General features: G+C 39.0%; 2 protein-coding genes across 3 annotated transcripts in view; both read left to right on the top strand.

The window, feature by feature from the left end:
- Positions 1-144: 144 nt before the first annotated feature.
- On the top strand, positions 145-9,776 carry LOC139133439 (arylsulfatase B-like). The gene is made up of 15 exons (XM_070700036.1): positions 145-404; positions 1,877-1,988; positions 2,230-2,281; positions 2,619-2,722; positions 3,262-3,368; positions 3,813-3,877; positions 4,236-4,337; positions 4,717-4,780; positions 5,145-5,242; positions 5,724-5,866; positions 6,688-6,746; positions 7,159-7,273; positions 7,679-7,722; positions 7,988-8,116; positions 8,354-9,776. Exons 1-15 carry the CDS (start codon positions 278-280, stop codon positions 8,527-8,529), a joined length of 1,497 nt encoding a protein of 498 aa, XP_070556137.1. The 5' UTR covers positions 145-277; the 3' UTR covers positions 8,530-9,776.
- A 1,007-nt stretch (positions 9,777-10,783) lies between these two features.
- Positions 10,784-14,606, top strand: part of LOC139133452 (arylsulfatase B-like) — an 11,007-nt gene continuing 7,184 nt past the window's right edge. For both annotated transcript variants that reach the window (XR_011552598.1, XM_070700061.1), the window contains exons 1-6: positions 10,784-11,113; positions 12,137-12,248; positions 12,547-12,598; positions 13,062-13,165; positions 13,812-13,918; positions 14,180-14,244. Coding sequence is in view for 1 of the 2 variants with exons in the window: in XM_070700061.1 (XP_070556162.1) it covers positions 10,987-11,113; positions 12,137-12,248; positions 12,547-12,598; positions 13,062-13,165; positions 13,812-13,918; positions 14,180-14,244 (567 nt within the window). In the remaining variant the exon portion in view is untranslated. The remainder of the gene's footprint in view (positions 11,114-12,136; positions 12,249-12,546; positions 12,599-13,061; positions 13,166-13,811; positions 13,919-14,179; positions 14,245-14,606) is intronic.

Genomic DNA, 14,606 nt, shown 5'->3' on the forward strand with positions numbered 1-14,606 from the left:
TACTAATTTCAGGGACGGCAACATACATTGTACCTTTTCATTTTATAATTGATGTGTTTGTATATTGAAACAATACAGAGTACATAACAGAACTGCAAGGTGACACAAGTCACGTGGCAATGATCACATGTTCTGAGCAACACCAGCTGATGCTTTCATATACTATGTCACTGAGCATTGTGTTGATTGATTGGCTGTGCAGAACGGTGAAAACAAGCCAAAGGCCATCTCCGCCGCAGTCAGTGCGTGAGGACTGTCCAGCGGACATCACAGCAGTATGATTGCCTCCGTTTTGCTTGCCAGCCTTCTCCTGGCTTCGGCATGTTTTGCCGTCGGCGACTCGACAGCCTACCGAAGCAAAACCACGAAGCCAAATATCATGTTTGTTGTGGCCGATGATTTGGGTGAGTTCAGAACGACGACCTGATGAAATATAGCGTATTTACCTCTGTCAGGCTACTAAAGCTCACATATACGCGCAATGTAAATTCCCCTTTAAAGTATACCTGAACAACTATATGTAACTTATCAAGGAAGGGTTGTGTACACGCTGGCCACAAATGCTGGGATCTCATCGATCACCTAACGATATGGCGTCCCAAAATGCAGTGCTCTATCGACACCTGAATAGGACTTTAACCTCAAAACGCCTTAAAAAGTGTTGACAAGACTATTGAATGTCATTTTACGGTTCTTCAGATTAATCATATCATAAAAAATGCGAAAAATCCGTGTCCATTTAAGTTCAAAAGGCCTAGGGTTCACAAATAATGGTGTGCAATTTAGCTGTACACATCAAACTATCATTCGAAAATTCCATTATGTTATATTATCTGGCTTTTCGAAGGTCATAGGAGCTGAAGGTTTTATGACCGCCTGAGCAGTGCATGTACTCAAAGCTTTTGACCTTTTCGATTTTCGATTGCCTTTACTGCACGTAGATGACGGCAAATCACCACATTTATCTTGCAATTGTCAGTTGAAAACACGAACCTTTATTATTTTTTTCTTTGTTATACGAACTCAGCACGAACCTTGTTAGAGACCGTAAGATTTATTAATTGGTCATGAACCGTATCGAACATTGAAAAATTTATATTTGTTATAATTGAGGAACAATAACACTATTTTCGGTTCGCATTGCCGATTTCCTTAAGAAATTTCGACGAGTGTTAGGTTTGATATGACAGGCACAGTGAATATTTGCCACGAAAGAATGAAACCATTGCGAATCCAGGTTTAAAAAATCTCTAAATCTTTGATCTTCAAACTTTGATCAGAATTATATGTTGACGTTAAATTCGCAGTTTTCTGAGGGATAAAGTCGCTAACATACCTCTGCTTCAAATAATGCTGGAAATTCCGTCATTATCTGTCACTGCCTGGTTGATCAGACTGCCTGACTGGTTCTGGAGCATATCCATTTGTTTTAGAGCTGTCTCATACCCATCAACTTTGAATGTTTAAGTAATTCCTTCGTATTAGAATGAGTTGATATCGTAACAAGTCTGTCAACATTGTGTTAGCATGTAGTCTTTTTAGAATACTAGGCTCGCTTTCCTTATGCAATAAGTCATTACTTGCCTGAGGCGCCTTTGGTTATCAATAAATGCACGAATTGTCCTCAGGATAGCGTTCAGTTCACGGATATACCGCACCTACGAACGGGCCTAGTTTTTCTTCAGTCACGCCTATAGTCTTGGTGGATGCTTTTGACTTTGGGATTCTACGAGTAGACCTTGACCACAGATAGGAATTATACAATCAAAATTGAAAGTGTGCATTGCTATGGAGATCAAATTATTTGTCAGTCTGATCAGGTCGTGTCAGAAATAAACGAAGCTGAATACAATTACGATGTAAACTTTTATTACAGGATGGAACGACATTGGCTACAACAACCGTGACATCTTCACACCTACTCTCGACTCACTGGCGAGGGAGGGCGTGATTTTGAACCAATCGTATGTACAACCAGTCTGTACACCGTAAGTTTCTTCAAGTGCCGGCAATTTTAACGTATATATATCTAGTATGTCGAAGTGTATATTTGAGAGTGAGTAGTTCAATTGCTGAAATTTGGAATACAACTTCCATTTGTCCCATTCTGTTCTCCTAAATTCAATACTGAAGTCGCCCAAAATATATAGTTTGTGATATGAAATTTAACTTCATATGCTCTAGTTTGTAGAATAACATAAAACAATGTATTTTATTATCATTCTTAAGGACTCGAGCATCGTTTATGTCCGGGTATTTTCCATACCGACTTGGTCTCCAGGTATGAAAAAAATGTTTTATCATTGCCATGACACAACCCCTTTCCATCTCCGTCTTCGAGATGAGCATTATTTCACGGAGAAATGAGGCAACTGAGCAAGCACCTCAACGAAACATGACATTGGACAAGTAGAAACAAACAAACTGACACTGACAAATGATGTAGATTGAGTCAACAGTTGCTACAAGTATAGAATTAATTAGTGTGTTTTGGTAGAACTGTCTGTCACCGATAAAGTGAAGTTATGCCACCGTTTTGTTGCAGTATTTGCTTTCATAATAGATCCTTTTTGCTGGCGTTTTTCACAGTGTTTGCTCGTAATGTTTTATCTTTACAGCACAAGGTACTTGACAGAAGTGAGCCAGCCGGTTTACCCCTGAACTTCACTTTACTGCCACAGAAGCTAAAAGAGCAAGGATACACCACATACATGGTTGGAAAGTAAGCCAACGCTAACATGGCAACCATATACACATGTCCCTCTGTCGTTGCTATGAATTTGCAAGGCACCAATTTGTTTCCATCTGAATTAAGATATACGCTGTAATACTGTCGCTATATTTCCGAGTGGGGAACAACTAGTCCAAACGTTCAAATATCAGTTATCTCTAACAATAAGTTAACTGTTTCAAATAAGAAACAAATATCGACTTTGTTTATTAATCACTGTTTACTATATAAGGATGCCTTTCGACTCACTAGCGAGGGGAGGGCGTGATTTTAAACCAATCCTATGCAAAACCAGTCTGTACACCGTAATTTTTTAAGTGTCAACAACTTAAACGTAAATGTATGTAGTACGTCACCATATTTGAAAGTGAATAGCTCATTTGCTGAAAACTGGAACACTACTTCCGATTGTTCCATCATATTTTCCTATAAGGATGCCTCTATAAGGATGCGTATTGACAAGATCATGTAGCTTCATTTATACGACATGTCTGTCTGGATAGGACTCTTATCTATTTTGCATCTTACAGATGGCACCTTGGATTTTGCAAATATAACTACACACCGGATGGGCGTGGTTTCGATCATTTTTATGGTTACTACAATGCAGCAGAAGGATATTACAATCACTCTGTAGGTGAGAAGTGTTCATTTTCCATTCGAGTTGATAGTACGGTACCGTATTCCTCTTTCATTACTCGCTGCTTCTCTCTGTCTCTGTCTCTGTCTCTGTCTGTCTGTCTGTCTCTCTCTCTCTCTCTCTCTCTCTGTCTGTCTGTCTCTCTCTCTCTCTCTCTCTCTAAGCCTGTTTGTCTCCTTTCCCTCCTCTCTCTAATCATCATACCAGCCCTAACACCATCATTATCATCATCATCATCATCATCATCATCATCATCATCATCATCATCATCATCATCATCATCATCATCATCATCATCATCATCATCATCATCATCATCATCATCATCATCATCATCATCATCATCATCATCATCATCATCATCATCATCATCACTGTCTCTCTTCATAACTTACTGAATCCTCATACCATTCAAATGATATGATTTCTGCTCCTCTGCAGGTGGATACCTTGACCTACGAGAAGACCTGAATCCAGACTGGAATGAAAATGGCACCTATTCTACGGTATGCAGTCAACTAACTATTCCTTAGGTTCTGGGACGCTTTGGAATACCACAGTCTAAGTATGACTGTTATTTTGAAGAGCTGAGAAATTATTCAGAATGGAATCACAATGTGTTTTTCGAAGTTTTCGATCATATGTTATACTCAATGAAAGAAGAAAAATGCAATTATTTGACATTCATGAAATATAATATTTACTTATTAAGATAGCAAAAGTAACTTCGATTATCCCACAAGAGATTTAAATGGCATCAAATCGTAGAATGAATGGAAATTCAATATATTTCTATGCTATGACAGAGCAATGCAGAGAATTTCTGGAGGTTTAAGAACTTAAGTTGCCATCTTTAAATTTCAGGATATCTTCGTACACAAAGCAATACAGTATCTTATCGGTCACAACCAAAGCAATCCGTTTTACATGTATCTACCATTCCAAAGCGTTCATGCACCCATTGCGGTAGGTATCCCATCTCTTAAAAAACTATATACTATATTTGCTCATTTATTGTACCGGTTTTTGGTTAGGAGAAACGTGTTGACAAACATGATCGTTTAATCTTGTCCTGCCGATAGAAATACGTTTACAGTGTTACATGCACGTCCAGTTTGGTAAAAAAGTCAAAGCGAGATTTTAGAAGATGCAGTTGACATACTATGGGTAGACTAAAATGAAGTAAGCTCGTAGGCTGTCATTGAAACCTTAACGCTAACAAATACGTGGGTCGAAAGCCCGGTACTAACCACACCATTGTGCCTGTAACACACTCGTTTCTCTGGCTAATTATGGTCCTTATCGAGGCTAGTTTGTATCGACAAATCATCTGTTCTCGTTCCAGGTTCCAAAGAAGTATTATGACATGTACTCGTTCATACACGACCAGAGTAGACGAATTAAATCAGGTGAGACATGAACTGCAAATGAAAACCAACCAAAGTTTCAACCTGGCCAGGGGTAGCATACACTGCACGTTATTATACAGTATGGAAGCAAAATGGCGCTGTCAGTTTAAGAGGGTAACAGTGTTTTGAGGAGAAGAGACACTACACTAGAATATAAATATTAAGACAAAAAACACTGTCTTTCTGCGTCTCTTAATGTATCAGTTGCCATCTTGAATGTGACGATCAGTACGTTTGTGTTGTGTAACATGCCAAAAAGGTCCAGCGGAATACACATGGAAATCCCTGAAACCGATGATACAGCACCTGTTCGATGGCATGTAATGTATACGAAAAAACATTAGTTCCGAATTCATCTTCACAGGAATGATTACAGCAATGGACGATGCAGTGAAAGCAGTGGTTGTAGCGTTACAGAAACTTGGATTCTGGGACAACACGTTATTCATTTTCACAACGGATGTAAGTAGCTATTATTTTTGTCCCACCGTCACTGTTGTGTTTACTTCATTAACAAAAGCTTGATTATAATTTACAATGATTATTAAAAGTATTAAACGCTTGATTATAGCCAGCACCTGGTACATTAAGACAACCTTTACATGACTGTGAGGATGTCTTGTTTGTAAAATTTATTGATTAATATGTAATTCTTGATTCACTAAATATATCCTCCATGGCACGAATAAGAGAAAGATATTAGAGAGACCATAAAGAGCATTATTGCTTTTAGTGTCCCCTTTTTCTGTATTTTTATAATGTTTACAGCTATGTTTGTAAACTTTGACCCTCAAAAAAGGCATTTTGTTGGTTTGTGTCAAGAAAGGCTGATGTTGTATGTAATAACTATTCAGAAGTATATAAATCACATTAATACCTTTACCATTTGTGAGAGTCCAAGGCCGTATATAAATTTACGATTCGATATAATTCGATGTTACAGAATGGCGGCCCGGCAAATCCCGACAACGGAGGGAATAATTGGCCTTTACGCGGCGCCAAAACCACACTGTGGGAGGGCGGCACCAGGGGCGTTGCCTTCGTCCGCGGCAAGCTTGTTGAGAAGACAGGTTACGTCAATAATGAGTGAGTTTGTGTCATTCTCACATTCCTGTCCGGTGGGAGTGCGGGATCGACAGTGTGGGAATAATAGAATCTCACACCCCCAAGGACCTGGGATCAGATTTCTCACACGAGTTGGGGATATTGCGGCTCATTTGAGACAAAATATCCCCAACGAGTGTGAGAAATCTGATCCAAGGTCCTTGGTGTGTGAGATTCTTTTTCTCACATGACCACAAAATGCGTTAAATTCATATTGGATGAACAAGTACAATATTATCAAAAATCGTGACAACTCTGTCGTCTGCCACTGTACTTTGATCTCCTTACTTTGTGGTTCTGGTCCGTGTGCTACTCACCGTGTCATTGGATAACATTTTGGGCGTGGAACAAAATAGACTGTTTATCATCCAATCAGAGCTCGTGTAATATTTACTGCAGAGTGTGGGACGGTTTCTGTGAGTGTGGGATCAATTTTTCTCACCCTGCGTGACATTCTTCTACAAAAGTACTCTTCAAAGGAGGCATCTCGTTGGCCTTCCTTCACAGTGACGATGAATTCTTTTGCAGTGAACTTAATTTGCGAAGGAAAACATTTTAAAATGTATATTTGGAGTGTAAAATAACTTTCGTCAAAGTAAATGTAATAAGAATATTGTAATACTTTGTTGGCATATTACTTTTCTTTTCAACCCTATAGAAGCACGGCGGTATCTTCATAAATTTTATAGTCTTTAATCATTTATAATTAATGAATGTATAATTACCGGATGTTATCATTTGATGTTAATTGAAGATACTTGCTTTTAGGATTTGTAACTTTTTTTACCTTTGTTTTCTTACAGAATGATACATGCGGTGGACTGGTTTCCGTCTCTGCTCGAACTTGTGGGAGGAAAGCGAGGTACTTGAACACCCTTCATCTGATCATTATGGCAGTATTGATACACTTATTTGTATCTTCAATATAATGTAGACCTTATTGTCAACAGTGAATGTAACACATGACATTCGCCTAACTGAAACTGAAACTTGAATTGAAACATGTACCTCATCCTATCAGTCATCATTGCTTGCTAACTGTGAATTGTTACTTTCTTCATAGTGACGACTACGCATTCATATCAATGCATCGATGTTGGCTTCAAATTAATTTGTGGTATTCCCTCCAACTTATATCGTGTAGTGATTTTTGTTGTTGATGTAGAAAGTAACCATCAGCATCTCTCTCTCTCTCTCTCTCTCTCTCTCTCTCTCTCTCTCTCTCTCTCTCTCTCTCCTCTCTCTCTCTCTCTCTCTCTCTCTCTCTCTCTCAGACCCTGATATGGACGGCATGAATGTATGGAACACCTTGGCAAGGGGCGACCCTTCACCCAGGAAAGAATTCGTCTATAATATTGATGAGGTTGATCCCGCTGGAGAAGCATTAAGGTGAGCAAAGATTCACTACTGCATAGACCTTATGCTTTACTTCATACAGCTATTTAACGTGGAAGTTTGCTTGAACTCAAACGTACCTGAGTAGAAACCTGTAGCTTTACACATTGAGAGAAATGCTTTCATATGTGTTTGTGAATTCATATTTGGCCTTGGTCACCTTAGCATGGCGACTGGCTACATCACTCCTTCGTCTAGTTTGTGTCCAAACTCCCATTCCCGCGGGACCAACGACAGGGTATTAACCTAGTTTATTAAACATTTACTGAAAAGAAGAAAGCGATACGTTTATCGGGGCAACGTTATGATGTAGGCATTCCTTAAGATAGCTCTTACATCACTGTCAGTAATTTGGGTGTATATAATCCAATTATGACGTCCTTACATTTTCCTTGATAGAATGGGGGATTACAAACTAATCCTTGGACATGCTGGTAAGCCAGGTAAGAACAATTTTATCGCTAAAAACTGCGATTATACGCCGGTGGACGGACAGGTGCACGAATGAATGAATGGAAAAATGTGGCAGAGAGTGATTGTTCAACAGGTCGGAACGTAGACGTCATACAACACCTGTCTCCGTTCAAGTACACAAATTCTCCTATTTCTGCAGCTGATGTGACACAAAGTACATAAATCGTTGAGAATGTCAACATTCCCATTTCATTTCCGTTATTTATTCCTTTGTTTGTTTGTTTTTAACCGCAGACGGTTGGGTACCGCCCCCCTCCGTGGATGGACTTTGGCACGAAATTGTTCTCATGAACGACCATGAAGAAGAAACAGAATATTGTTATGCTCCTCCAACAAACGCGACTTATTTATTTAATATAAAAGGTAATGCCATTATTTCTTTAAGTTACGAAGTCAGAGAAAAAGATAATTGCCAGTTCGGAAACGACAAACAGTCGGGGTAAAGAAAATGCCCTTGACCAAAGAAAACGTAAGGGAACACGGTTGACTGATACTTTGCCTTATATTCACACATGTAGACAACGTCTGTATTGTCGTCATAGTTCGATATCTTGGTAGCGTATTTGATATAAATCTAAACGATTTGCAATTCTTTTGCAGACGACCCTACCGAACATTTTAATATTGCTGATAAAATGCCAGAGAAAGTCAAAGAGATGACCGCCAGACTTGAAGAACTGAAAAAGAAGTTGGTTCCAGCAATTCAAGTGCCTGCAGAACCACAAAAGGCTGATCCGAGAAAGTTTGGTGGTGTATGGTCCCCTGGCTGGTGCTGAGACTAGCTTTAAACTCGCTGACGCAGTTATCAAAGACTGTGACTAAATGATTGCGTAGGACGCTTGTCGCTCCCTTGATGTACATTTCTTTTCATAATAAAGAGAAGCTCCCAGTTAGAGCAAGATGCTGCTCAGTCGGTGAACATTTTGCACGAGAATCTGTTAAATTCACTAAGAAACAATTACATTGTTGTTGTTAGCTAAGATTCAATCACCAGCAAAGGTCACAGCAGTTTACGTGCCATAAACTTTTCACTTTTTTCTGCAGTAAAGCAAATCAGGAGTCAGATTTACACATTTCCCATATTGCTTCCGCACGTGCAAATCTGTAGAGTCGGATTTACCTCCAAAAATAGAACGGATGACGTCATAGGCCACTTTTGTTTGTCAGCTTGCATGACATTTTAGTGATCAATACTATAAAACCATGGATTAATTTCAACTTTAATATCTTCCACCCTTTTGAGAATATATTCCTTATTCAACAGTAACCGTTAGCGATGACTAAATTAAATGTAGCTCAGTGTCACGTTCAAAACCAATTAGTGTGAAGGATTAAGTAAAAGTGACGGACAAAAAGACCAGGAACGGTCCCACGATGGACATGAAATCACGTTCAGATAACCCCGATCATAGTATATATGACAAACTTTTCCGCGTTCTGCTGTATTCTTTCACTTCACATACATTGTCATGATGTGAAATAAAAAGACTACTTACATTTTTGTGACAAAAGTGCAACAATCTTCAGGCATGTACCTGTGAGTTTTAGCTTTCGTGATTTTGTAACAAAAAAGGAGATGACAGTTTTGCGTTAAGGTTCTTCTTTGTTACCAAAATATTTACTGGCATAGAGAGATGTATATGATAAGCGAGACGTGTCAATTTATTCATCAGCCTGAGCGTTAAGTTAGATTTTCGCTTCACGACAACTTTAGGTCTGCAGCATCCATGTCTGGAAGATGGTGTTAAATCAAATTTTGAAAGGCAGAATTATTGGCCTCTGTGTTATTATGTGCAAAGAGATTGCCCTGCACGATTGTCACGGTGTACATGAAAGTGTAGTCTGTGACATGTATTATATTGCGTTATGCTCTAGAATCTTATAGCCTATAATGAGCTTCAGAGGTACAGCTGTGTTATTGTACTTTCTTATCATCTTGAAACATTTGAGGTCATCTTTTTAACAGCCAAATCAGTTTCATTGTCGTTGTTGTCCTTTCATGAATAAAAAGTAATGCTTTTCATTTGTTTTGTCGTTCGATTTGAGGTTTTGTTCCTGGTATATTATTGATATTAAGTGCTTTATTCTGAAGGGACGAGAGGGAGGGATATCGAAAGAGGAACTTGCGTAAATTACAATTGCAAGTCATTACGTCACTCTTTGAAACCTCTCCCTCAAAGGTTTTCGGACAAACTACGACGCAAATATGGCAATGCGAAAGACATGTCCATATGTGAAACTGATTGGTGTGGATTTAAGTTTGTTTGCGCCTCGAACTTGAATAAAATTTTTTTGAGACATTTCTCATTAAACGTTAAACCATTCCGTTTCGAAATCAGAAATGAAAATCAGGGGTCATAAGGCAAAAATTGGTACTGGAGAAAACGCACAAATTGCCCAATAATTTCCTACACTTGAAATTTGAAATCGTCGCCTGTGTTAAGTCTAATATGGAGAAAATATTTTTTTTTTCGATTTCATAAAATAAACCGGAGAAAACTTTGTTCATTCCGTACGCTTCGAAATGAGCCCTTACATGAGGTACATATTGTAAAACTTTGAGAGTCCGAATATCTGTCGGTATAAGGCGCATCTTACCTAAACATATTGATGTTAGAGACTCGTTATATTGACAATGCAGATGACAGACAGACAGACATATATATCGTCAATAGATTTTGATGTATATGGAGAGAGAGAGAGAGAGAGAGAGAGAGAGAGAGAGAGAGAGAGAGAGAGAGAGAGAGAGAGAGAGAGAGAGAGAGAGAGAGAGAGAGAGAGGAGAGTTAGTTAGTTTTATGGCTGTTGTTGGAATAAATAATGATTATCCCTCGTTGCACATTAAATATAAAATTACAGTGAAGGTGGGGCAGCTTACGACCCTATAAATAGCTTGGGTTACAGGGGACCATCGCCTGCCTTGTTTGTTCCATGATTTGTGGTTGTGTACACTTGTCACGCACAAACACAATGAAATACAAACTTATCATGTGACACACAGTCACATGGCTCCTGTCATGTGCTGGTTACAGCACCAGCTGTGGTTCTTCATACAATTGTTCTTGCATGTCATTATGCCAGTCTGTTTGTGATATCAAACATAAAGGATTCACTCCTAATAAAACTCTACCCTCAGAAAGATAAAGAACTGCGCAATCTATACACCTTATTGCACGAGAGCCCACTCGATCAACAACGGACACTAGTGCGGCACTCCACTCCAGCCTCTCAACATGAGGACTTCTATGCTTTGTGGTCCTGTATTGCTGTTGGCGGCGTTTGCAGCCGTTGGCAATTCAGCAGCCTACCCTGGTAAAGCCCAGAAACCGAACATAGTGTTCGTGGTAGCTGATGACTTAGGTGAGTGTTGTAATCTTAGTAGACAAGAGGGGCCCAAATGTATCCTGGGAACTGCTGTATTTATCACCTCATTTAGGAGTCATGGCTTGTTCAACCACGATATCAATTTTCGAAAAGAGAACAGTTGTTCCTGTTGCACCACATAGAACGATGTTTACAGTCTTTGAACACAGCCGGCCATATACACCTTGTCTGCATGGCCGGCGATCACATGACCGTGAGTGAAGTTGTAAAGCACTCAGTCTGGTACATTTTGTTCGGTAACACTCTGTAACGTCACAGCGTCATAAACAATCAAACGTTTACCCTTCACTAGTACTGCGCATCACTGTATGAAACAACTAGTTTTGAACAAATAGGTCTTGCATGGATGTAGTTTATACATGTGGAGCTCTCTCAAAATGATCACCTTTCCCATTTCAAAGGTCACGCGAAACCTTTGCGGCCTGCTTTTCGTCCTACTGACAGCGCACACACGATTTTGACCCCAACAGGACTGTCCCTGACCCTTTTATTGTGCCTTAAATCAATTCATTTCATTTATCGACGTTTAGGGAATTCTGTCTGTCAATAATATGCGAGCAGACGTCTACATATTTGACGTTTACAAGGGTCACGAATCTACTTCGATGTCAGAAAGTTATTTTTGATAAGGTATCGATTTTATTCAGGTTTACACATCAGGTACAGAACGAAGCTGACAGGCCAGGTAACATACGCCAATATACAATACATGGCTCTTATGATAACATACCAACTCCAAATATTTAAAGGCCTGTGTTTGCACCAGATTGTCTCATCAGAAAATTTACCCACAAGATTACAATTTCAATGGAAAACAAAAGGCTATCACACCTCCATAATCCTGTTACAGATTAGAATAAAGGCGATCCCAGGGATTGCAAACAGTGCCTGTAAGTGATGCATATTGTATACAGCTGTATCTACTTCAAGATATGTATGAGAGATTAACTTCTAGCCCTTCTTTAACAGATTAAAGCATTTAATTTTTTATTTTCTCAGGATGGAACGATATCGGCTACAACAATGATGACATCTTCTCGCCCACACTTGACAGTTTGGCCAGGGAGGGCGTGATTTTGAATCAGTCCTACGTCCAAGAAGTCTGTTCACCGTATGTATAGACCTACAAACATACTCGTTTCGGCTCCACGCTTCTATGCAGCAATCCTTTCGGTTTACAAATTCAAGTTTCATCCCTGAAGGACTATTATAAACAATAGCTTGCAAGTACATGAAGTACCACATTTTTACTTCTAAATTTTGAAGTTCTTTTGTTGTCACGGAAAAAAGCTGTTAGTATATGGTCATAGCTTAAAGCTTATTTATTCGACATTTTTGATATCTATAATCAATTTTACTGTCATTGAAGTTTCGCATTGTTTAAAGGTTCACCAATATTTCTATTTAAGGACGCGAGGCGCTTTGATGACCGGGTACTATCCGTACCGACTGGGTCTGCAGGTAAGTATTCACTTTGATACTATGCAATTGTAAGGGATAATGCCACTTTCAAAATACTTTTCGGTCATGATTTATCTCTGTTATGTAGCTAAGACAAACCAGAAGAGGTCTCAGCGATGAATACCAGGCTGAAGCGGAGCTTGTTTTAATTTACAGGTTTCGATTGTCGTTATCTTGATTTCGTTCACATCAAAACTGTCAATTTTAATTTAAGACCCACGTGAATTTACCTCTTTAATTTCATCCCTCATATTCAGCTCAGAACAAATTCATTGTTTTCATCTACGTTAACCTCGGCGACATTGTTATATAAGGAAGGATCGGGACATCCATACCAAACTCGGCAGTTTCAGTTGCGTAAATACTGGTACAATATACGTCGTTTTCACTCTACTTTTATCTCAATCAATTTTATTCTTTTCAAGACAACTTACTTATTCCGTGTTAACGTTTTCGTTACCAGCATAAATCGTTTCATAGCGTGTATCCGTCCGGCTTGCCTCTCAACTACACTTTGTTGCCTCAGAAACTAAAAGAACACGGATACTCCACGTACATTGTCGGAAAGTAAGTAGCCTTACTGTAGCGGATTTTCATACGCATGGCGATGATTAATTTCGGATCCGAAGTTCTCCGTTACCCTTGAAATTATTTGACGACGTAAAACTGTTATTGACAAGGGACATGTATTTGTGTCCCGCCACATCGAACATCGATTCATCATGCTTATATTACCATTTTTCTTTACTTTAAATTTAAGAGTGAAATTAATGTACGGAATGTGTAATCAGTAGAAAAAATCGTGTATGAAGTTGACTTGCTATGTAACAGCAAATATCACATAGTAGTGTAATTTCTTGAGGAGAGCTTTATCATGTAAGAGTTACTTTTGTTGCACCGAGGAGTGACTGAAAACTCAATGGATAAGCTTATTCTACTTTCGTTCATTCAAACTTTTCAAAACGTTTAGCAAGTAGGCGGTCAAAGTAGTATACACAATTCTTTACCTTCAGAGGTCTTCAGATATAACATTAATTTTCAGAATTAAAGTCTTTTATTAATGCGCCTACTTGACAAGAACTTGTTTAATGCTCATATATAAAAGTCAGTACAATTTACATAATTCTCTTCAATCGGCAAATTAATGTAAACGAGACAGTATTTGGGCTAACTCTGTTCTTTAAGTAACGTTTCGTTCATATCCCCTTTAAAGATGGCATCTTGGATTTTGTAACTACAACTACACACCCAATGCTCGAGGTTTCGACCGCTTCTATGGTTACTACAACGCAGACGAGGGTTACTACAATCATTCTGTAGGTGAGTACTTTTTGTGACGATGTTTTCGTGTCGAAAGCTGTCATGTCATTCTCGGACCGATAGGAACAGCATACATTGTTGTCGTTATTCGTTTTCAGATACTATTGAGATGGGATCCTAATGACCTTCTCTCTCTCTCTCTCTCTCTCTCTCTCTCTCTCTCTCTCTCTCTCTCCTCTCTCCTCTCTCTCTCTCTCTCTCTCTCTCTCTCTCTCTCTCTCTCTCTCTCTCAATATGAACGTCATCCATTATTAATTCCAGGTGGCTATCTTGATTTACGAGAAGACCTGACTCCCGATTGGAGTAAGAATGGCACCTATTCAACGGTAAGTCATGAAGTTTTTGACGACGGAAACACGTGACTGAGTAGTTTCATTCTCATAAAGAAATACATCAGGACAGGCTTTGCCAGGTGATAGATAGCGTTGAAGGGCGATAGATATAAATGAAATGTTCCTTTGTCGGCAGTGATCCACATGATCTCTTCTCTGAAAAAACAAATTTAATATACATGTCTTTCTTACGGAACAAAAGGACACACGTGGGTAATACGTCATGAAACGTGCTCCTATATCATTGTTGAGCATAACAATATTTTTCGGAAGTGCCAAGAATGGTGCGATGATTCTAGAAGACATATCACCTGTGCATTTGCAGGATAGATATTGTCTTATATATGTACGCGGCG

Source organism: Ptychodera flava, chromosome 1 (assembly GCF_041260155.1).
Source record: "Ptychodera flava strain L36383 chromosome 1, AS_Pfla_20210202, whole genome shotgun sequence".
Taxonomy (NCBI): Eukaryota; Metazoa; Hemichordata; class Enteropneusta; family Ptychoderidae; genus Ptychodera; species Ptychodera flava.

What these genes read in the sequence shown, in the direction of transcription:
- LOC139133439 (XM_070700036.1), top strand. Translation starts at nt 278, where the DNA reads ATGATTGCCTCCGTTTTGCTTGCCAGCCTTCTCCTGGCTTCGGCATGT. An exon ending in AAAATGGCACCTATTCTACG is followed by an intron (nt 3,878 to 4,235) that starts GTATGCAGTCAA and finishes TTTAAATTTCAG; the next exon opens with GATATCTTCGTACACAAAGC. An exon ending in ACTTGTGGGAGGAAAGCGAG is followed by an intron (nt 6,747 to 7,158) that starts GTACTTGAACAC and finishes TCTCTCTCTCAG; the next exon opens with ACCCTGATATGGACGGCATG.